Here is a 23596-nt window from a genome sequence, read left to right on the forward strand (position 1 = left end):
AGACATGTACATCGGAAAGCTCACCTGATCCGTGATTACGTGGAGCAAGAGGAGATAGTGATAGACAAGATTACGACGGATGATAACATCGCGGATCCTCTCACTAAACCGTTGAATTATGATAAGCATGTAGGGCACGTTATTTCCATGGGAATTAAATGTGTTCCTGAGTTGTAGTACTTGATTATGGATTTGATACATTATCTTTTTCATATACTATTTATAACTTCATCGTTTTATTATAATATTTTGTTTTTCATGTAGATTGTACTGACAACATTGAACGCCACAAAGTGAACTGAATTACATTATATTTGTTTGGTCCGTAATCGCCCATGTGAGCTGATAACTCCGGCTATTATATTGTGCAGTCGATTGATGGTGGGTTCAACGAGCCATAAGTCAAACTGTTGACTGATCGATCATAAATGCGAGATTATAACGATACCTCGTAGGACAAATTCTTGTGACAACGTAATGGAGTCCTAAATGTTTAAAACATTCGGTGGCAGGTAGTGGATAGGACATCCATTGTGTTCCTAGAGTCGATTCTTTTGACTATCGACTGTCTCTTGAGATTAAGGCAGTTTTTGGGTGACTTTGGTTTCTTTCTCACGGTCTGCCGAATCGGAGGCTAAGTAGATTTTTCTGGGTCATTTCATACTGTGCTTACATCTGCAGGATTCGAGTTGAGGAAAATATCCAACCCTTATCAGGTATAGTTATTTCTCAGGGCCACTCGAGGAGTTGTAACTGAAATGCATGGCCATGCTCGAATGTTGATTCGTTTATCAGTTAAGTTACTCTCTAGTCGGGGAAACCACTCTTGATGATGATCGCTTGTAAAATACGACCTTTGTGAATACGGATTTGTAAATTATTTTACATTGAGTGGGAGAAATTTTAGGATATGAGAATCGGTTATCGCACATACACTTGTGAGGACAAGTGGGAGTTTGTTGGAGCTTGTGTCCTTCACAAATTAGTGTGATAACAATTGTAAATCTCTTACAGGTTCACAAGGGTATACTTCGTATTTTAATCAGTTGATTAACGATTACCTAATAACGGTTGGCTTACTAGAAAGTTTGACGTTATTATCATACAGATGGCGGGGATCAACTGGTCCCTAAAGGTCACACCTATAGGATGTGTTTGAGAGATGTGGTTATAGAAGTATAATCACATTGATGCCTTATATGACTAAACAGTTAGTCAATGTGTTGATGAGACAATTATTTAATGAAGATTAAATAATATTAGTTGAGACGAATTAACTGTAATTCGTAAATTGAATATAATAAGTTATATTTAATTAAATGTATGTAATGTTAGCTTGGACGAATTAATCTGTTAATTCGTAATTAAATGTAATCGGTTATATTTAATATCAACAAGATGAATGTGTCATAGTGGTAATAGTGTGGGTACTCAAACCAAGAGGTCATGGGTTCGATCCTCACTAGATGAAAATTTACACATTTTATACATTTTTGGAATAACCGAAAATAAGAGAAATAACTCTCTTAATTTCGGTAAATTGGGCCGAAATTATGAAAAAGAAAATCCACCCTATTTCTCCATATTTGCTAGGACCAAAGGTTATTTCTTAATCTTTTACAATATTCTTTATGCAATTTAATTTTATGACTAGCTTTTATCATCTTATAGATTCGTTATAGTCCTTAAATTAAAGGGATGCATACAGATAAAACCCGCAAAAATCACTTTCCAAACTAAATCTCCATCTTGAAAAGACTTAGACTTAACACGCACGTTATATGCTTTAGCCGACTTAATATTGTTTTTTAACAAGTTTGTCAACGCTTACTCTCTAAGGTGTTCCACGTCTAGATTAGCAATGTTCATAGATTCAAAATAAGAATCCAAATCCAAATAATTTTGATATTAAATTCGAGCAGACTCCTTATTAACTTCGGCTGGAATCACAACAGCATGACCAAAAACCAATTGATAAGGATTGTACCCTATAGCCCCTCTTTTTGAAGTTCTATAAGCCCACAAAGTATCAAGTAATTTTTCATGCCAAACTCGAGGATTATCATCGATCATTTTAGAAATTCCAGCCTTAATCAACTTATTGGTAGATTCTGCCTGCCAATTAGCCTGAGCATAATAAGGAGAAGAATTCAACAATTTAACCTGATATTGAGTAGTAAACTCCTGGATTGCCGGCCCATTACAAACAGACGCCTGATCCACCGTAATGCTCTCAGGGGCTCCAAAACAGATAAAAATGAATTCTTTCAAGACATCCACTAAGTCCTCTGTTTTCATAGTCTTAAAAGGCTTGGGTTCCACCCACTTACTAAAATAGTCTGTAATAACGACCACATACCTATGAGCTTTAGAGGAAGGTGGAGTAAACTCACCTATCATATCCATCGTCCAACCACGAAAAGGCCATGGTTTAACAATAGGCTTTAAGTCACTAGCGGGAACCCTATTTAGTTGTCCATATTGCTGACAAGTCTTATAACCTTTTGCATATGTTATACTATTTTCTAAAATTCAGGGCCAATAAAACCCATGTCGATGGAGTAATCATCGTATTTTTAGCCCAGAGTGATGGGTGCCACAATCTCCCTCATGGACTTCTGCCATGATAAGCAAAGCGTCATCAGCCCCTAAGCATTTCAGCAATACTCCTTTATGATCATTTTTATACAAAACATCATCAAGAAAGAAATATCCGAAAGCTTGTTTTCTAAGCTTAGGATTTAATCCCTTTGAGAGGGACTATCAAGACAATTATAATGTCAGTCTGTCAATCCAATGATTTTTCCATAATGTCAACTTTACAAACCTCTATTGTAAAGACATCATCTTTTACCAAAAAAAAGGGCGATCTGAACGCTCCACTTCTGCGGATGCATCAATTTCTTTCATATTATAACCAGAAGCAAATTGTGCTAATTGATTAGCCACTGTATTCTGACCTCTTAGCATATGAAGAGATTCAATTATTCGTAAGTGTTTAAATAACTCCTACACCATTTGAAGGTATTGAGATAACAGCAAAGATTTGCACTTAAACAAACCATTCACTTGATTAACAACAAGTTGAGAATCTCCTAGTATACGAATATTCAGCGCCCGTAAGCCAATCAATTTTTCCAAAACAACGATGAGTGCTTCATACTCACTTTGTTGTTAGTACCACTATCATGTAAAGTTACCGCCTGTTTCCACTTATTCTCTGTAAGAGAAACAATAACAACACCACCACCCGAACCATTCGATGTAAATGATCCATCAAAGAACATCTCCCAAGGAGTCCAATTATTGTTATTATCACCCATCTCATTGTCGAAACAAGGATGCTCAACGAGATAATCAGCTAATACTTGACCTTTCATTGCTCTTTGTGGAATATAAACTAAATTAAACAGAAGTAAATGAACACTCCCTTTACTTATACGCCCTTTTAATAACGGTTCTGACAACATGTGTTTCATCACATCTAGCGCTGATACTATACTATCTCTATAGTATGATTCATGAAATAATGCTTTAATTTTACCAATGCATCATAAAGACCTAAACATACTTTCTACAAATAAGTATATCATTGTGCTGTCTCTTGAAGGACTCGTCTCAAGAAAAATACTACTTGTTCAAAGTCTGGCTCATTCTCTTGAGACAACATGCAACCAATGGACTGGTCTGCGTCGGATAAGTAAAGCCTCAATGTCTTACCTGCCTTCGGAGAAATCAACACTGGTGGATTAACTAAATATTTCTTTATCTGATCGAACGCTTCCTGGTGGTTATGGTTCCAAATGAAAGCCTCCTCCTTCTTTAATTGAAGTAATGGCGAAAAAATCATGGTATTTCCAGCCAGATTTGCTATAAAGCGCCGAACATAATTGACTTGCCCTAAAAACTGTTGCAACTCTCTTTTGTTAGAGGGCGGTTTAGTATGTAACACTGCTTTGGCTTTTTTCTTGTCAATCTAAATTCCTCTTTGATAAATAAGAAATCCAAGAAAGTTTCCCGTGCTAACTCCAAAAGCACATTTCAAAGGATTCATCTAAAGATTATACTTCCCCATTCTCTCAAACACTTGTTTAACATGAGACAAATGTTCATCAATTTCATTGGATTTAACAACAACATAATCTATATATATGGCCATCGAATCCCCAATTAAATAACCAAAAATAAAATTCATGGTTCTTTGATATGTAGCGCCTACATTTTTTAATCCAAATGGCATAACTATCCATTCAAACGTTCCCAAAGAACCAGGACACCTAAACGTCGTCTTATAACAGTCTTTTTCTTCAATCTTATTTTGATAATACCCAGCATATCCATCCATGAATGTCAGATATTTATGCCGTGAGGTAGCATCTATGAGCACATCAGCCAAAGGCATGGGATATTCATCTTTAGTAATGGCTTTATTCAGATCCCTAAACTCAATGCACACCCTAATTTTCCCATTCTTCATAATTACTGGAACAATATTCGCAATCCATTCCACATATTTTATTGGACGGATAAATTTTGCTTTCAGAAATTTGCCAACTTCTTCTTTAACAGCCTGAATGACATCAGATGACATTCTTCTAGGTTGTTGAATCACAGGTTTCCAACCAGGCTTGATTGGTAAATGATGTCTGGCAATGCTGAGATCAACGCCAGGCATCTCATGACGTTCCCAAGCAAAACAATCTCTATATTCGCATAGAACTTCTTTCATTACCACTTTTTCATCATAGGATAAGTTTTGGCTCATATAAGTAAACCTGGGCGCTCCTTCAGTTCCCAAATTCATCTCTTCTAAAGGATCTTGCGATTCCTTCCTAATATCTTCATTTTTCACCCATAGTCTCTCTACCCATGTTAATGGTGAGCTTTCAGTAACGCGTCCAATATTATTCGGATATAAATCATCAACTATTTCTATTGAAGAATCATTATTTTCTAAACTGTAATTCTTATTGAATTCAAAAGTCATTACAATACTTGTAGAAGAGAAATACATAGCAATTACTACATTCTAGTAATTAAACGGTAGTAAAATCAACTCTTGAGTGCCCGTTTATGCTACGGGACCTTCTTCGGGAATGTCCACCAATTCTTCTCTGTAAATCTCTTTAATCTTGCTGAAGACATTTTGCTCTTCAATATTAACGATCTGCCACTGATCAAGCGCTTCTACTCTTGGCATCAAAGTCTGTTCCTTAGAATCATTATCCAAGTTAGCTGAATTTATCTCCACGGTTGGGAATATCAGTATAAGCAATTTCGTACTTCTTCCCATTCTACATCACTAATAATTGATGTAAAGAAGATGGAATAGTGTAGGTTTTATGCAACCAACTCCTACCTAGTAAAACATTATAAGTAGTTACGCTCCTAACCACATAAAAAGGCATTGTCTTTGTACACGACCCTACCCTAATTGGCAATGATATGGTCCCCTCACAAAATTCTGAGGTAGCGTCAAAAGTTGTTACTGATAGTTTACAAGTTTTTATGTCCTTCTCGGTTTTCCCAGCCAGCTGAAGCACAGCGATTAGAACTATATTGGCAGTAGCCCGATTATCAATTAAAACTTTGCTGACTACTCGATTTTCACACTTAACGTTAATATACAAAAGTTTACAATGGTCGTTATCCACGCCCCTTCTAAAAAATAAGGCCTTAATAATCCCATTTACCCCTTGGTCAGTCAAGTCTCTATACACAGCATCATTATGAATAAAATTACTTGTAACTAAACAATTAGGAAAACCTGTTCCCGACAATTCCGAACTTACAGGCGATGAACCCTTAGCACTAAACTCCTTGGGCAGCATAGTTACCATCATGCATTCCATCGTCCCAAGATCTAACGAGCCAAACTTAATTTTTTGCAGATCTTCATCGGTTACCAACAAATCCAACTCAGAATCTGAGAAATCTCCCAAATCTTCTTCTCTTTATCAACAACCATTACTTGGTCGCTCAATTTATCAATTGTACTGACATATGCTTCAACGCTAGCATCAACCTCTTTTTCCTTCATGGATTCCGGTTTCTGAACCATGATGTCAGCAACCATTGCTTCTTACATCAGTCGCATTTCCACCTTGGCTCTAGCATTCACTGCCAATGCCTTGGTGTATTTATTTTTTTGGCTTATGGTTACTCCTTTCTCACCAAAAAGACTTGCCTGATTCCTCAGCTCTCCGAGCGGCTTCCTGGCGATCCCCAGGGTTTGCATTCCCTTAGAGCCCTTGCTAGGTCCCACTACTTCCATGTCCCTTATCCGTTTGACTGGTCGATGCTGATAGGCAGGAATCCATTTTGGATCTGTTGGGATAGCTTGAATCCTAACAAGCTCAAAGTGTAGTATATCAGCACAACCAAAGCACATGTTTCGTCGCATTGGACCAATCGTACATGACTCGGGTCAGCCTCCAAGACCTCTTTGTAATATTTAGGAGCAGAACCATCATCCAACTTGTTGGGCTTTCCTTTCATAGCTTCCAGGACTTTTTCTTTCCTAGCTAAGTCCAACGCTTCGTCATCAGTTGGAAGCAGGGTAACCTTCCCTTTCCGAACCAATTTTGTTACAAAGGCCGCCAAAAGTTCTGACATTTATCAGTAGTATGAAGCTCAGTCATATGCCACTTATAAATGCCTTTTATCTCCACATTGTCCACCTTTGGAAAAACCAACAAACGCTAATCCACCAGATGATCAAACAAACGCTGCGCCCGTTCTTCCTGCAAACCATCACTAGAAATAGTTAGCTTAGGACTCATATCAAACATATTACATTCAAAATTCAACACTGAGAATGGATCATCGTCTGTCTTAACGCTGTCACCACTTGAAAAAAAAATCTGACCATTATAAATCAAATCATGTAGGATAGTCCGGAATACAAAATAAATATTTGTAGCATGAGATCTAGCTCTATGCCATAAAGAAAATTTTTTTCCTTTAAGTTCATGTGCGGAGAGGATCTTATGATTTCTCTTTATCGTAATAACTAGTTTAAAACCCGTGAAAAGTTGCACGGGTATATTTTTAAGCATTATAAACATCATTCAATGTTATTTTAAAATAATTTGTGTATATACATAAAATATCTAAATATGAGTAAAATATTCATAAGGATATGTGAAGAGTTTAACTTCAAATCATTAATCATAAATTAGAAGCATGAATAAATATATATGTTAATAACCTAATCATTATTACTAAAAACCGAACTAGCACATGTAGGTGATAGGAATTCGACATAGCTCAATAATAAAAAAAACAAATTGAGATATCTTCACACGGATTTAGCTCAATAAGTAATTCGTAGTCACTCTGAATGCCTCGCTTACCATTTGTTAGGGAAAGTTCCAAATTTTATGAATTGAAAACGTGACCTTCGTATGATGAGACTGTGGTTATTGTGTGTGACCTTCTTATGATGAAACTGATAAAAGTGACAAATTTATAATAAATAATGAACATTTTGTGCAAAAACGATTGTATTTATAAAGTGGTCACTTTTAATAACAAAATAGTGGTAACTTTTTAATATAAAACGCTAATCCTTTTTCCATAAAATGGTCAAGTTTATATAGTCTCACCATACAATGGTCTCATAGTATATTTTGTAATTGAGAATTAGGCCCCTAAAAATCTAGAGTGTGGACCCCTTATTCATTTTCTTTAATGCTAATGCTAAATACCATCCAATCAAAATTCTTTAATGCAGACCTCTTATTCGTGTTTAAACAATGTCATAATCAAATTTTATCCATATAAATTGTCATTAACTAACAAAAAAAATTGAGAGATCCGAGATTGTATGTTACTGATATATTACACTTATCTTTATCCATTTATGCGTTTTCACGACCTTTATTATATTGTAATCATAACACAAAATGACTCTTTAGCTTTGTATCTTTTGTTATAATAAATGTACTCATTTTATTTTTAACCGTGTTTTCATCTGTTTTTTCACCCGTGGTACTATTTTGAATTATAAATTATAAAATAATCTCATAAAAAATTTATTATGAGACCGTCTGTAAAGACATTTACCCAATGCTTCTCAAATCCAATTTGTTAACTATTAGATTATTAAATTTTCACGTATAAGAAAAGAGGAGAGGCAATAATAATATGATAAGCTAAGATCGGCAACAGAACATCGTTTAGTTCATAGTAAAAAAAATCAAACATATTAATATTGAATTTAAATATTAATCAAACATATTAGTATTTAAGACGAAAGTATCTGTCTTAAGCTTATTGTAAATCTCATGTTAGCGACATAAAAAAAAACTCATATATTGGTCTATTTAGTTAGTGGGCCTATTTTAAAGGGATCCTAAAAAATGTTTAATGTGAAAGTGAGGTTTGGAGGGAAAAAACATACTGTGGTTGTTGTTTTATTTTATTATTATATTATATTATATTATATAGATAGATAGATATTATTCGCATGCAGATTTCTAAAAATTTCCTCCGCTTTGGTTATGTCAAAGGTATAAATCCATTTTTAGTATTCTTCATAACCCTACAGGCAGAAGCTTCTTTTTTCTCCAGCGGTGCACACTGAAAAGGAGTCCCCTTAGGTATCTCTGCCAAATTAATTTCACAGAACTCATTTGCCTCCTCAATGTTCAGACAATTGAATGCCCTATGCTTTTGTTGACTTTCTTCACTCAACACTTGTTCATATTTACTAACTAATTCCATTAGTTCCACGAAGTTTATAAAAATAATACCATCAAAGCGCTTCTGAAAATGAATCACAAGACCATCCTGATCAATTCTTATTAGTTCCCCTTCTGGTAAATTTAGATGACAACGAATATTAGCGTTCTTAAATCTAGTTAAATACTCATCAATGGGTTCTCCCGTTCATTATTGTATCATAGTTAGATAAGTTATAGTTATCCCAGGATCTATCCTAGTGAAATGGTTATGGAACTGATTCTTCATTGCCTCCCAATTTGGGATTGAGTTCGGCGCTAGATGAACATACGAACTGAATACAGTTTTAGTTAATGAACTAGGGAATAATCTTAATTTCAGATAGTCATTATCTGCAGCCTCTCTACATTGGCTTGTAAATCTAGTTAAATGTTCCATAGTAGAAACATCACCATCTCCACAGAAAAAAGTAAAATCGGGAATCTTGTACCTTTGTGGTATGGATATTGTCTATCCACCCATTCAGGATAAGGTTTCTCATGACGAACCCTTCGATTCCTTCGGCTTCCGGTATTCATATAATTTGCTATCATATGTTCAACCTATACCATAAATGAAATTGGAATAGCCCCATAGGCTTGTCCTTGATCAGGATTTTGATCACGAGGATATTGGTATAGAATGGGTTCAGGGGTTCCCTCCTACTCTAGCATAGATTTTGTTACGGCCCGCCTGGCTAAGGGTTTGCCCGTGGAAACATGGATCATTGTGTCCAGTACCATTACCAACATGCGCTTGATATTTGAAATTCTGAAGCTCTGAGGTCCACCTATTGTCCGTCCAATCGCTCGTAAACGGTGGAGGTTAGGCTCAATTATCCCTTGGTGGATAACATAATGGAGGTTCAAGCCCCCCATTCCCTGCAAAGGGTTGTGAGTTGGGTGTAGGATACCCACCCTAGTTAGGTGACATCCTACAGGCATCAAGCATTAGTCCTGGTGACCGAGTACCATTATAATTAACACCTCGCTCAACAGGCAAACGACGCTGATGACCGTATGCACTTTGGTTATTTTCCAAATGCCTTGATAACTCACCACATTCAAACATCCGATCTCTAGCGCCGGATGGTCCGAATGGTGCTTCATATACTCTAGAATGTGTAGGTAAAGGTTTTCGTGATCTAGGCTCACTAAAACAAACGTTAATAGTTCTAGGATAGCTAGTAATATGTTCTCCTTTTTTAATTTGAGCATTAATTTTTTGGAATCCATCATCCATCATCCAATAATATACGTAATTGCTCATTTAAGCTATTATGTTTATCTATTAATGGCTCTAATTAGCTTATAACCTCCTGGGCAATATCTCTTGATAAAACCCTTTGAGTAGCGGTTAAGAGACTTTTCATCTCTTGCAACATTCTTAATTATTCCCTTGATTGATTATCCTTGAGGTTTTCAGCAATTGATCTCACAATAATTATTAAAACTCAAACATTTTCTTGAGTTAAGAGCCGATAATGTTCATTAAAATCATTTCTCATGGCCTCCCTAACTTCGATTTACACATTGTTCAAAGATCCTACATACTTCTTATGTAGTTTACGTAGGTAACGCTTATTAGCATCATCTATGTGTGGACATAGGCCACCCGCACGTCAAGCCAATCTGTGGACGTATAGCGGTCTTGAAGCCACATTTGGAGGCGTAGAAATGCTTCGATCGGATCGCTTTAGATCGGTATGTCTCCTCTCGATAAAGGTCTCGAAGCGATGGAGAGATGTTCGGAGTCGCCACCACGCAATTATGGGATGCCTGGAAACCGTTCAAAATCCACTTTATACCTCGGTCAAACGAAGCAAAAAGCGGTCTTGACATAGGTACTAAAGATAAGGACTCGTCCCCCTTTAGCATCATATCGCTAGAATGACTCTCGTACGCCTTGGATAAGGCCATCCACTATCCAAAGGTTCTGAGTAATGGGTGTGGGTATGTATTGGTAAGCTCTTTAATGGAACACCCAATCCTGCCCGCGTTAGCACCCTCTACTGATCGATCGTGGTTGCTAAGTGTAAAAGTTGATAAAACGGTAAATGCATGAATGCGCATCCAAAAGTTTAACCTAACATGTGAAAATTTGCTAAGTCGGTTTGTTTATCCAAATATAAAATAATTGATTTCGAGTTGGATTTAGATTGATTTGCATGCTAAAATGGAAATTAAACATCCATTTACCAAGTTCGGATAATGGTGCTTAATACGATCCATTTATTTGGAAAAGAAGTGTATTTAAATGATAAAGTGTGAAATGTGAAATGTAAACTCGTCAATCTGATCCATCATATGTATTTGTGTCAATCGAAGTCAAGATCGTCCTAGACAAGTACTAAAAATAAAACAGAACACTGTCAGGCAACCCCTTTGGGACGTGAGCCATACGGCAAGGCAAAACGGCTTGTCCAGATCTAAAATATAGAAAACAGGAGCTGCCTTAGGGCGCGAGCCATCAGGCGACCTGTAGAACTCTCGTAGTTGTTTAAAAGGTCGTAAAAACTGATTTTGTGATTAATGATTAGCAAGTAATGTTTGCATGATTCGGAATAATTACTATTTTGTTAGTAATATTCGTTGTCGCATTTGCAATTTTGAAAAGCATAGTAAAATGTGTAAAAAGTGTATGCTTAACCATTTCATCATCATACTCGAATTAAATCGACATGGCACATATGTTAGCCAAGGATGACATATGATATGGTGAAGATAAGGATAAAAATAAAATGAAATAAAAGTAAAAGAAAAATGCTTGATATGAACTAATATGTTAAGTTCGTTTCTTTGTAATTAGTCCAGTTTGTCATCGTACTCGGATTAAACCGACATGGTATAAGGAACCAAGGATGATTATGAATTATGACTAATATGTTTGCAAGTGTAAATAAATGAGAAAAATGGTAAATAAAAGAAAGAGTGTTAGAATACCCTTTAAAATGTAATTAACCAAATAATATCAACGAGTCACAGATTAAACCGTCATGGTATAAGGAACCAAGGGTGATTACGATTTATGGTTAAAAAGTTTGTCATAAAAAAAGGTGTTTTGAAAATGTTTGAAATGATGAAAACCGTTAGAATAAAAGATGAAACAAAGAGGAAAGACGAGCGCAAACACGTTTGGATTCTGACCAAAGACCCCATAAGAGCCGTGAGGCTGGTTGTTGTGACTATTAGCCTCTGTCTTCAATCAAAATCCGGTTTTGGCTCAATCGATCCATATTTTGGATCATGTTATGGATTGTTCATGTTTATAAAGTAATGAAAACAGTAAATATATTAATTAAGTGGAATATTTACACCCTCAAAGTTACATGTTATGATATTTGCGAGGTAGACGACTATTGAGACGGTTTTCTCGTTATGCGACTACTCGGGATCAAATAAGTTTAAAAGGGTGCCTTAAAAAAGGATTTTGTTTTGAAAAGATGTTGTTTGAAAACATGTTTATTAATGTTGAGTTGGTCGAATGGGTCGGTCGAATGCACGACGACGGTACCAAAAAAAATGTGTAAGGCTTGTATTTTCGATCGGTAGGTCAAAAACAGGTGTCGATTTTTTAACTTAAGAAGTCGAAAGGTCTAGAATTTTATGGGAGAAAGAGAGGGCGGACTCTTGCGTAACCTAAAGTGGTCCATATGAGGGGGTATTTATAGAGAAATGGGGATGGTAGTAAGTCGGTTGAGTTTGCTTGCTGGCTAATGATAGCCCCTTGAGGCGCGAGCACGCCAGCGGTGGAAAGTGACGTCTTGTCCTTTTCAATTTGGACGTGGACATTGCTCTATCTATTGTTTGGTTGGTTTGATTTGTGGTATTCAAATAGGATGTCGTGTAATAATATGGTCATCTAAAAAGATGGTATTTGGGTGTTATTTGGGATGGGCATTTTGTGCTCGGCTCTGGTTTGATTCAAGCTGAGTTGGGATTTGAATTTTGAGTCGGTTTTTGGTCCATTGTCGGGTTTGACTCTAATTAGTATAATTTTAAAGCAACTGACATGATAAAGCCATTCTTAGCATTGTTTTTTATATTCGAGACTCGGGTTGACTCGGATTGACTCGGGTTGCGGGTTTCTGAGTCGGTTTTGGGTCTGAAGATGATTTTAGCTCTAAATAGTGTTGTTTTAATGCAAATGAAGTTAGAAAATCATTTTTTGAAATCATTTTCATATCTGAGTAATGCCTTAAATTGTCTCATGTATAGCCAATCCACGCACGCATGTCACGAACATGTTGTAGTCTGATCATCACCGGGTGTTTTTTGGAAGGTTCAGATAATGGGTATCTACACTATGTCATCTGCCATACTTCTTGCGTGATCAGATTCTTCACGTGCATTAAGAAATTCATCATTAGGAGTAGACCTAGAATGAGGGCTTTCCAAATTCCTTTCATGGGTAATCTCCAATGAATCATTGGTAGATACTTTGCGTAAGGATACGTTTTCAAGATCGACACTCAGTCCTTTTCCCTGATCCTCCGCTTCTCTTATTCTAGACTTTGATGTAGTTGAGTACATTTCACACTATAGTATGAGATTAGATGTTTTAGATCACTTTTATTAATCCTCCCACTTTGCTCACCAAAAACTTGTTTGTGTGAAAACAAGATTAGTATCTTAAGGTACCCTGGAGGTCATAACTACTCTCCTACACTTTGTGATCCACCCTTTAATGCAAGGGTTTGAGCCACGGTTGTAGATGCATAATCTAATAAACAACGCTAAATTACTTATAATAAAGAACCAAGTGCTTGCAGTCTAGTGGTAGACTTGGGTAACCTCAAAGCTTGCAAAGGCAAGAATTGCGAGGTCCCGTGTTCGAACCCACGGATGAGCAATGCATGCGGTTATCTCGGCGGCCCCAATTGGGGTGGTTTACATGGTCCAGGTGGTGACGCTGGATTGCCTGGGCCCGGGGGTATTAAACCCCTCGTCACCAAAAAAATAAAAAAATAAAAAAAAATAAAAAATAAAAAAATTAGCGCCCAAAGTTGAATGATAAAACTCACAAACTTAAACAGAGAAATCTCCAACGATACTTATATATCAAGAAGGATACAATAACACAACATCAACTAGAGTTTTCACAAGAGTACTTGTGGATTTCTAAATTAAAAAGTAAAGGATAGTTGGCTGATTACCTCCATGATCGGATGGGCTCACCGCGCTACATCTAAGCTTAATCCTAATCTACTCTACGACTAAGAATCTAAGATCTAAGGATAGACTAAGTTGTTGTTTTTGTTTGAGTTGTACTTTTCTCCTTCGACGAATGCTCCTTTCATAGGAGACGTCTTGGCCTTTGAAAAATACTCCGTAGTGGGGAGACGGTTGGATAACCGCCAAGTCTCTTGAAGCTTCTTTCAGGCGCTTGATTTAGCATTCCCTCATTCAGCGTTCCTCTTCTTGGACTTCATCTACCTCTTATCGTGGATCAGCGTGAATAGGCCCAATAACTCATTCTTTATCGTATAGGCCTACATACCCTTAAAAAATAAATTTAGTACCTTAGCTAAATTAGGGGCCAACAAATGCCCCCCCCCCCCCCCCCCCCCCCCCCCAGCGTTCAAAGGTTTATGTTAGATTCAAACCTTTGGATGTTGAATCTTTTCCCGGCTAAGCGCTTCTCTGGTGTTGGCTTATTGTGCCAAAAATTACAACTTTTAATCCATTGATGCCATGCCCTGCATACTCCAGGACAGATCACCAAATCTTTCTATTTCAGCTTGGAAAAAACTTGGAGAATCATCAGGGACTCATTAGACCATAATGCAAATAAAAGATTTGGACTCCTCTTATTATCTTGATAAGGCTGTAAGACTTCATATTTCTCACACGCACTCCTTTCACGCTTTCTTGAAACAACTTTCATAGAACTTGTTTGTTAAAAAACTAAGATAAAGATGAAAATGTATTTATTACCCAGTAACAATAGAGTTATATTTATATATACTCCGAGAAACTTAATCGTTTCTAAACATAATGCGTGGTTAACTGCCCCACCTTTCCAAATTCCAGATTCGTGCGTGAACCCAAGAACATTGGTTCTCATGATCCGTCAATACCAAGAACGAATTCCAATTATTTCATTAAATGAAGGAATATGCATTTACTCAGAACCCCACAAAGCATTCATTCCATTTGTGGCATATTTAATGAGTCTTCAGGAAGAGTTCTCAGCGTTAGGGTTGTAACACCCCCCTTTATAAAAGAGACTTAAGCTAGGCATCTCAGATAAAAGACAGTGTCACCATCTCACTTGCATGAGCTAAATAGTATAAGAAACAAACGATTCAAGATACTTTAAATAAAATATTAAACAGTGCAGTGAATTATCCCAAAATGGACTACAATCACACGGCCAACTAACGGTCATGCAAATAAACTTTAAATTATAATCCGACAAATTAAGTGATAAATAAATGGTAAAGTTTGACTATTAAACATAAATAAAAGTGATGACTCTTATCCAAGCTCACACATCCCAGCCAAGCCACATCCATCAAGCTAGACCTACTTGTTATCTGCTTCCATGACGGAAACAGTAATTAAAAGGACACATAAACACATACAAGTCAACCTCATGATTCTATAACAAATAAAAGGACCACATGTGAATACTATAAAATAAACAACGCAATATATACGATTCCACAATGCCACTGTCTTATTAATAAGTCACAAGTTGTCTATTGCCGAGGCTCTCAGCCTAAGCTCAACCACGCCAGGTCCAAAAAAAGTCTGAACACCATGCCCTGCCTGTCTTATCCACAACCAAGGTCCACGACTCTTCCACATCCTCGTGCCTGGCCTATCCAATTTAGGTCCACAACCGAAGCCGTGCCTGACCTATCCAAATCACAAACCAACCCGCAATATCGTTGCCAAAACAGAATAACCAAAGCTTAAACAATTCTTTCACTATAATAAATAATTGCCATGTATTTTGATACCAACAATTCCAAGCCCCTTTTACGTGAATTATAATAACATACTAATGCCAAATGCAATACGTTAAGATGAAAATAAGATAAAAACAACCAGTGAATAGTCAACGACAACACCCAAGCCACGGCCATAAGAACCACACGCCACTCTTATTCGGCCCAAAGGCCAATTATACAACCAATTAGCAAATTCCGTCATAAAAGATTAATATCATGCCAATAACAGTTAATTAAGACACGTATTTACACCCGCAAGTTGAGTAGCTAGCCTAATTTTTAGTAATTCCACTTACGCAATCCCAAGCAAAGCAATTCAAAAAGCTTCCTCAAAGAAACCGTCACCAAATACAAACAATAATACGAAATAATTACTAATTAATTTATGTTTAAGACGGTATTAAAGTTATTTAATTAAACCGACAACCATAACTTATAACTCGGCCAACCATTACCACCACCGCCTGGTCAACCCTCCTAGCCACCGCATAGCAGCCCCACCTTAACCGTACCACCCCACATCACACAACCTTACTTGTGCCCTAACCAAACCCTTGGTACAAAACCCTACACCAACAACCACAATCATGCCCTAACACCAACAACACCCTCAACACTCACCGCATACACCCTCCAATTAGCCACCACCGTGCCACCACCCAAGTCCCCGTAAACCACCGCCATCCACGATCCACAATTTCCACCATAGCAGCCCATTACACGATGGCCTAGACCAAAAAACGACTACCCACAACACACAACAACACACACGGTCAAAGCCCATCCATCCCTCGGTCAAACCACCATGGCCAGGTCATCGGTCTTAGTCACGATGGTCAACAATGATGCCACGGTCAGGGGTCACGAGTAGTCAAAGACGGGTCAACTATAATATGTAAACAATTAACTATTTTAGGGCTCAATTACTTACCACAATAAATATTAATGCGAGGTGAGACCGTCTTACAATTCCGTCTCAAGAGTTGTCTCACAAATCTCACTTTTTCTCTCCTTCAATATGAGTTGTGTTTGTGAAATAAGGTTTTAGGTGGTTTATGAGGTAGGTATATATACTAGTCATGAGAAGCTTCTAGATCAGTTTCCTTATAACATTAAATTAATAAACTATGTAAGATTAACCCAACTACCCATGTCCAACTCGTCTTACCCGGCCATACACGGCCCATCATTCTTTTCTTTCTTTTTTTTTAATTTTTTTTATTATTCCTCTTATTCTTATTACGATAATAAAACTTGTAGATAATGAAATGCCTTAATAAATATAAAATGTCTTATAAAACTACCGGGTATTACAGTCTTCCCTCCTGAAAAGAAACTTCGTCCCGAAGTTTAGCCAGAACCAACGCCTTTCACGGCTCAAGTGTCTCACCAAACTCAATCAATTATTCTAATTTGTCACATAAATTGCTAAGTTTAGACGGTGTTTTACATTCCACCCACCTAAAAAGAAGGTTACGTCCCCGTAACCACATACATACATAGTAAAAATATGAGGATATTTCTCGCTCATTGAGGCTTCTGTCTCCCAAGAAGCTTCCTCCCCTTCATGGTTAGTCCACAACACTTTCACTAAAGCCACTTCACAATTTCTGGTTTTGCGAACCTTAGTGTTAAGTATCTCCTTTAGGACTTCTTCATATGTCAACTGCTCATCTAACTCAATGTTTTCAATTTCCAGCACATGTGACGGATCACTAACATAATTCCTCTGCTGTGACGCGTGAAACACATTATGGACTTGTGTTAAAGTTGGTGGTAGCGTTAAAAGGTACGCCACTTGTCCAACTCTATCTAGAATCTCATATCGTCCCACATACTTCTGACTCAATTTTCCACGCTTCCCAAATCTCATGACTCCCTTCATTGGTGACACCTTCAGCAACACCTTATCACCAACATTGAACTCAATCTCAGATCTTCTCAGACCTGCATAACTTTTCTCACAATCGTGTGCAGCTTTCATCTTCTGTCTTATCACTTGCACTTGCTCAATCATTTCTTGCACCTTATCCAGCCCTACAATCCTCATTTCGGAAATATCATCCCAACAAATCAGGCTTCTGCACTTCTTCCTATAAAGAGCTTCAAAAGGAGCCATGCCAATGTTAGCATGATAACTATTATTGTAAGAGAATTCAATCACGTCAAGCCTCTCCTCCCAAGACCCTCCAAACTCCAGAATACACGGTTTATGCATGTCCTCTAGCATATGTATAGTTAACTCAGTCTGGCCGTCTGCCACATGATAAAATACTGTGCTCATCTTTAGTTTAGTTCCCAAGGACTCTTGCATCTCTTGCCAAAACTTAGATATGAATCTTGAATCTCTATCTGACACTATATCCTTAGGAATTCCATATAATTTTAACACATTCTTTCTATAAGCCTTAGCCAACTCAGCTTTACTCCAGGTATCTTTCATAGGAATAAAGTGAGCAGGCTTAGTTAATCGGTCAACTATCACCCATATCATGTTATTTCCTTTTTTACTTCGAGGTAACCCCACAATAAAATCCATAGAGATACTTTCCCATGTCCATTCAGCCACTTCCAAGGCTTGCACCTTCCCTTGAGGTCTCTTATGTTCTCCATTAACTCTCTAGCATGTCAAACACTTGGCTACTATCTCTGCTATTTCACTCTTCATTCCTGGCCACCAAAAAGTTTTCTTCAGATCTCCGTATAACTTATCTCCTACATGGTGAACTGAATATGGCGTATTCCCAGAATAGATAATCCTCTTCAATTCATCATCATCTAGCATGCACCTTCGGCCCTCAAACCGAAGTCCACCATCGGCACCAATCCCAAACGTGTGGTCTTTGCACTGGCGACAAAGGCCCACCATTTTGCCATCCCCAAATCGTACTGCTGCTTCTCAAATATTTTAGAATACAATTCAGGCTCCACTGTCAAATCACCAGTGGTCTCTCCCTTCCTTATCACATGAACTCCCATCTTCTCAATTTCCTCTCTCAAACTCACGCGAGACAAAACACTGCATAAGTGATGAATAGATTTCCTTCTCAGTGCATCTGCCACCACATTTGCCTTTCCCTCATGATACACAATCTTCATATCATAATAACTAATCAGCTCTATCCACCTCCTTTGCCTCATATTTAACTCTCTCTGGGTGTAAATATATTTCAAACTTTTATGGTCTGAAAATACCTTAAATGTCGCGCCTTATAGGTAATGTCTCCATAATTTTAGTGCAAATACTACGGCTCCCAGATCAAGATCATGGGTAGGGTAATTCTCCTCATAAGGCTTCAACTGTCGTGAGGCATAAGATATGACTTCCCCATTCTGCATTAAAAAAATCCCAACCCATTCTTTGAGGCATCAATGTAAACTTCAAAATTGTCACTTCCATCTGGTATGGCTAAGATAGGAGCTGTGGTTAAGCGCTCCTTAAGAGTTTGGAACGCTTCCTCACAACTCTCTTCCCATCTAAACCGGTTCTCCTTCCTCGTCAAAGTTGTTAAGGGCTTAGCTATTTTTGAGAAATCTTTCACAAACCTCCTATAATACCTTGCTAGCCCCAAGAAAATTCTAATATCAGCCACGTTCTTCAGTCTCACCCGTTTAGAAACTGCTTCAAATTTACTCGGGTCCACCGACACCCCTTCCTTCGAAATGAAGTGACCAGGAAGGCCACTCTCTCCAGCCAGAACTCACACTTACTCAATTTCGCATACAAGTCATTCTCCCTCAATGTCTGTAAAACTAGCCTCAAATGTTGTTCATGTTCCTCTCTAGTTTTCGAGTACACCAAGATGTCATCAATGAAAACAACCACAAACTGATCTAGGTAGGCACTAAACACCTTGTTTATTAGATCCATAAATACAGCGGGTCCATTAGTTAACCCAAAAGGCATTACCACAAATTCATAATGGCCATACTTAGTCCTGAAAGTTGTCTTGGGAACATCCCCTTCCTTCACCCTCAACTGATGGTACCCCGATCTCAGGTCTATCTTAGAAAACACACCAGCTCCACTCAGTTGGTCAAACAGGTCATCTATGCGAGGTAAAGTGTATCTCTTCTTGATGGTCACCTTGTTTAGCTCCCGATAGTCAATGCACAACCTCATACTTCTATCTTTCTTCTTAACAAATAAGACTGGCGCTCTCCAAGGTGATACACTCGGTCTCACATAGCCTTTCTCTAGCAACTCCTCCAACTGTTTCTTCAGCTCCTCCATTTCCATAGGTGCCATTCTATAAGGTGCCTTCGAAATTGGTCTCGGCATAAACAAAAACAGTCGCAAAAACTTTAATCGGTTTTTCAGGAAAAACCGAAAGAAAAAAAACAGAAAATATTTTTTTTTTTTAAAAAAAATAATACTGTTTATCCGTGAACAGTAACAGAAACAAAAGGAACAAAAATTCCACGGCTATAAAAATTATCAATTCGGCAAAACCGATTTCCATTTACATCTCGATTTAATAAATCGAAACATCTACAAATTATCATATTATTATCTTAACTGATTAAAAACAACAATATGAAAATCAAATGGAAATAAAACAACAACAAAAAACGCAACAATCGGCTCAAAAAAATCCAGCCGATTATATAATTTTTTTTTTTCGCAAACCCTAATGTTGTTTAACAAACAATTTTATGAAAATCATCAAAATTATAATTCGTGGCCTTGGCTCTGATGCCACTTGTGGGATTTATCTGTATGCATCCCTTTAAATTTAAGGATTATAACGAATAATAAAGTGATGATTACGAGTCATAAAACTAAATTGCATAAACAAAAGCATAAAGGATTAAGAAACAACCTTCGGTCCTAGCAAAATCAACCTAAGAACAATATCGCAATGATATTCGCCTATTAGTTGCACCCAAGACGATATGAGAAATTCCCTTAACTTGTTTGCTAGAATCGATCCACCAAAAATTAACTGATTAATTAGGTTTTTTTGTGTTTTTTAGATGAGAGGCAAAGAAAATGAGTTAGAATGAATTAGGTTAGAAAAATCACCACAAATCCCTCTTAAACTGTGTATGAGGAGGAGATTAGGGTAGAATTTTTCTTCCTAATATTCTCGGCCCATTTACCGAAATTAGGAGAGTTAATTTCTCTTTTTTCGGTTATTCCAAAAATGTATAAAATGTGTAAATTGTCATCTAGTGAGGATCGAACCCATGACCTCTTGGTTTGAGTAGCCTCACTATTACCACTATGACACATTCATCTTGTTGCTATTAAATATAACCGATTACATTTAATTACGAATTAACAGATTAATTCGTCCAAGCTAACATTACATACATTTAATTAAATATAACTTATTATATTCAATTTACGAATTACAGTTAATTCGTCTCAACTAATATTATTTAATCTTCATTAAATAATTGTCTCATCAACACATTGACTAACTGTTTAGTCATATAAGGCATCAATGTGATTATATTTCTATAACCACATTTCTCAAACACATCCTATAGGTGTGACCTTTAGGGACCAGTTGATCACCGCCATCTGTATGATAATAACGTCAAACTTTCTAGCAAGCCAACCGTTATTAGGTAATCGTTAATGAACTGATTAAAATACGAAGTATACCCTTGTGAACCTGTAAGAGATTTACAAATGTTATCACACTAATTTGTGGAGGACACAAGCTCCAACAAACTCCCACTTATCTTCACAAGTGTATGTGAGTGAATGTGCGATAACCGATTCTCATATCCTAAAATTTCTCCCACTCAATGTAAAACAATTTGCAAATCCGTATTCACAAAGGTCGTATTTTACAAGCGATCATTATCAAGAGTGGTTTCCCCGAATAGAGAGTAACTTAAATGATAAACGAATCATCATTCGAGCATGGCCATGCATTTCAGTTACAACTCCTCGAGTGGCCCTGAGAAATAACTATACCTGATAAGGGTTGGATATTTTCCTCAACTCGAATCCTGCAGATGTAAGCACAGTAGGAAATGACCCGAAAAAATCTACTTAGCCTCCAGTTACGGCAGACCGTGAGAAAGAAACCAAAGTCACCCAAAAACTGCCTTAATCTCAAGAGACAGTCGATAGTCAAAAGAATAGACTCTAGGAACACAATGGATGTCCTATCCATGACCTGGCACCAAATGTTTTTAAACATTTAGGACTCCATTACGTTGTCACAAAAATTTGTCCTACGAGGTATCGTTATAATCTCGCATTTATGATCGATCAGTCAACAGTTTGACTTATGGCACGTTGAACCCACCATCAATCGACTGCACAATATAATAGCCGGAGTTATCAGCTCACATGGGCGATTACGGACCAAACAAATATAATGTAATTCAGTTCACTTTGTGGCGTTCAATGTTGTCAGTACAATCCACATGAAAAACAAAATATTATAATAAAACGATGAAGTTATAAATAGTATATGAAAAAGATAATGTATCAAATCCATAATCAAGTACTACAACTCAGGAACACGTTTAATTCCCATGGAAATAACGTGCCCTACATGCTTATCATAATTCAACGGTTTAGTGAGAGGATCCGCGATGTTATCATCCGTCGCAATCTTGTCTATCACTATCTCCTCTTTCTCCACGTAATCACGGATCAGGTGAGCTTTCCGATGTACATGTCTAGATTTGTTGCTAGACTTTGGCTCCTTAGCCTGGAAGATGTCACCTCTATTGTCACAATAGATGGTGATCGGGTCATTCGAACTAGGAACTACTGTAAGTCCTTGTAAGAATTGACGCATCCATATCGCTTCCTTTGCTGCCTCCGAAGCGGCATAGTACTCGGTTTAGTAGTAGAATCTGCTACAACACTGCTTTTGGAACTCTTCTAGCTGACCGCAAAGACCATTAAGAGTGAAGACGAACCCTGACCGAGATTTTGAGTCATCTCGATCCGTTTGGAAGCTAGCATCTGCATGTAACCGATTGCGTGCGTATAGCTTAGTATCGCCTCCATAAGTCAATACCCAATCCTTAGTCCTCCGTAGGTACTTGAGGATGTTTTTAACACTATCCAAAGTGTGTGTTTCACCCGGAGTCTTTTGGTACCGACTCGTCATACTCAATGCATATGCCACGTCTGGACGTATGCATATCATGGCATACATGATCGATCCTATTGCAGATGCATAAGGAACACGACTCATGCGCTCAATCCCTTCAGGTGTCGTGGGTGACTGAGACTTGCTCAACTGCATCCCAGTCGTCATTGGAAGGTTCCCCTTCTTGGAGTTAGTCATGCTGAACTTCTCAAGAATCTTATCCAAATAAGACTCCTGACTAAGTGATAACGTCTGTCGTGATCTATCTCGGTAGATACGGATTCCCAAAATGCGTTGTGCCTCACCCAGATCTTTCATCTGGAAATGGTTCTTCAACCATTCTTTAACCGAAGATAGGAGAGGAATGTCATTCCCAATCAAGAGTATGTCATCGACATACAATATCAAGAATACAATCTTGCTTCCACTCGACTTGATATTTAAGCATGGTTCTTCGACCGATCAAGTGAAACCATACTCTTTTATCACCTGGTCAAAACGATGATTCCAACTCCGAGAAGCTTGCTTAAGTCCATAAATGGAACGCTTAAGCTTGCATACTTTCTTAGGATGTTCAGGATCTATGAAACCTTCGGGTTGCACCATGTACAACTCTTCCTCCAAATAACCGTTTAAGAAGGCGGTTTTCACATCCATTGCCCAATTCATAATCATGAAAAGCGGCAATCACTAAGATTATCTGAATGGAACGTAGCATGACTACAGGTGAAAAAATCTCATCATAATGCAATCCGTGCACTTGAATGAAACCTTTTGCCACAAGTCGTGCCTTATAGGTATCTGGTAGCGCGTCTACAGAATGCTTTATTTTGTAAAGCCATTT

General features: G+C 37.6%; 1 protein-coding gene across 1 annotated transcript; it reads right to left on the reverse strand.

The window, feature by feature from the left end:
• Window positions 1–13022: 13022 nt before the first annotated feature.
• On the reverse strand, window positions 13023–18823 carry LOC141627849 (uncharacterized). Its single transcript, XM_074441059.1, has 4 exons — window positions 18497–18823; window positions 17178–18302; window positions 16304–16426; window positions 13023–13262 (listed from the first exon to the last, which is right to left on the reverse strand). Exons 1-4 carry the CDS (start codon window positions 18821–18823, stop codon window positions 13023–13025), a joined length of 1815 nt encoding a protein of 604 aa, XP_074297160.1.
• Window positions 18824–23596: the final 4773 nt, after the last annotated feature.

The sequence above is a fragment of the Silene latifolia genome, chromosome Y (genome assembly GCF_048544455.1).
Source record: "Silene latifolia isolate original U9 population chromosome Y, ASM4854445v1, whole genome shotgun sequence".
In the NCBI taxonomy this organism is placed as follows: domain Eukaryota; kingdom Viridiplantae; phylum Streptophyta; class Magnoliopsida; order Caryophyllales; family Caryophyllaceae; genus Silene; species Silene latifolia.

Coding starts and splice junctions, on each gene's coding strand:
- LOC141627849 (XM_074441059.1), bottom strand. CDS start 18,823: ATGAGGCAAAGGAGGTGGATAGAGCTGATTAGTTATTATGATATGAAG. Junction 18,303..18,496: donor GTTTGGGATTGGTGCCGATG/GTGGACTTCGGT, acceptor TTGACATGCTAG/AGAGTTAATGGAGAACATAA. Junction 16,427..17,177: donor CTCATATTTTTACTATGTAT/GTATGTGGTTAC, acceptor TGTTGTGGGTAG/TCGTTTTTTGGTCTAGGCCA.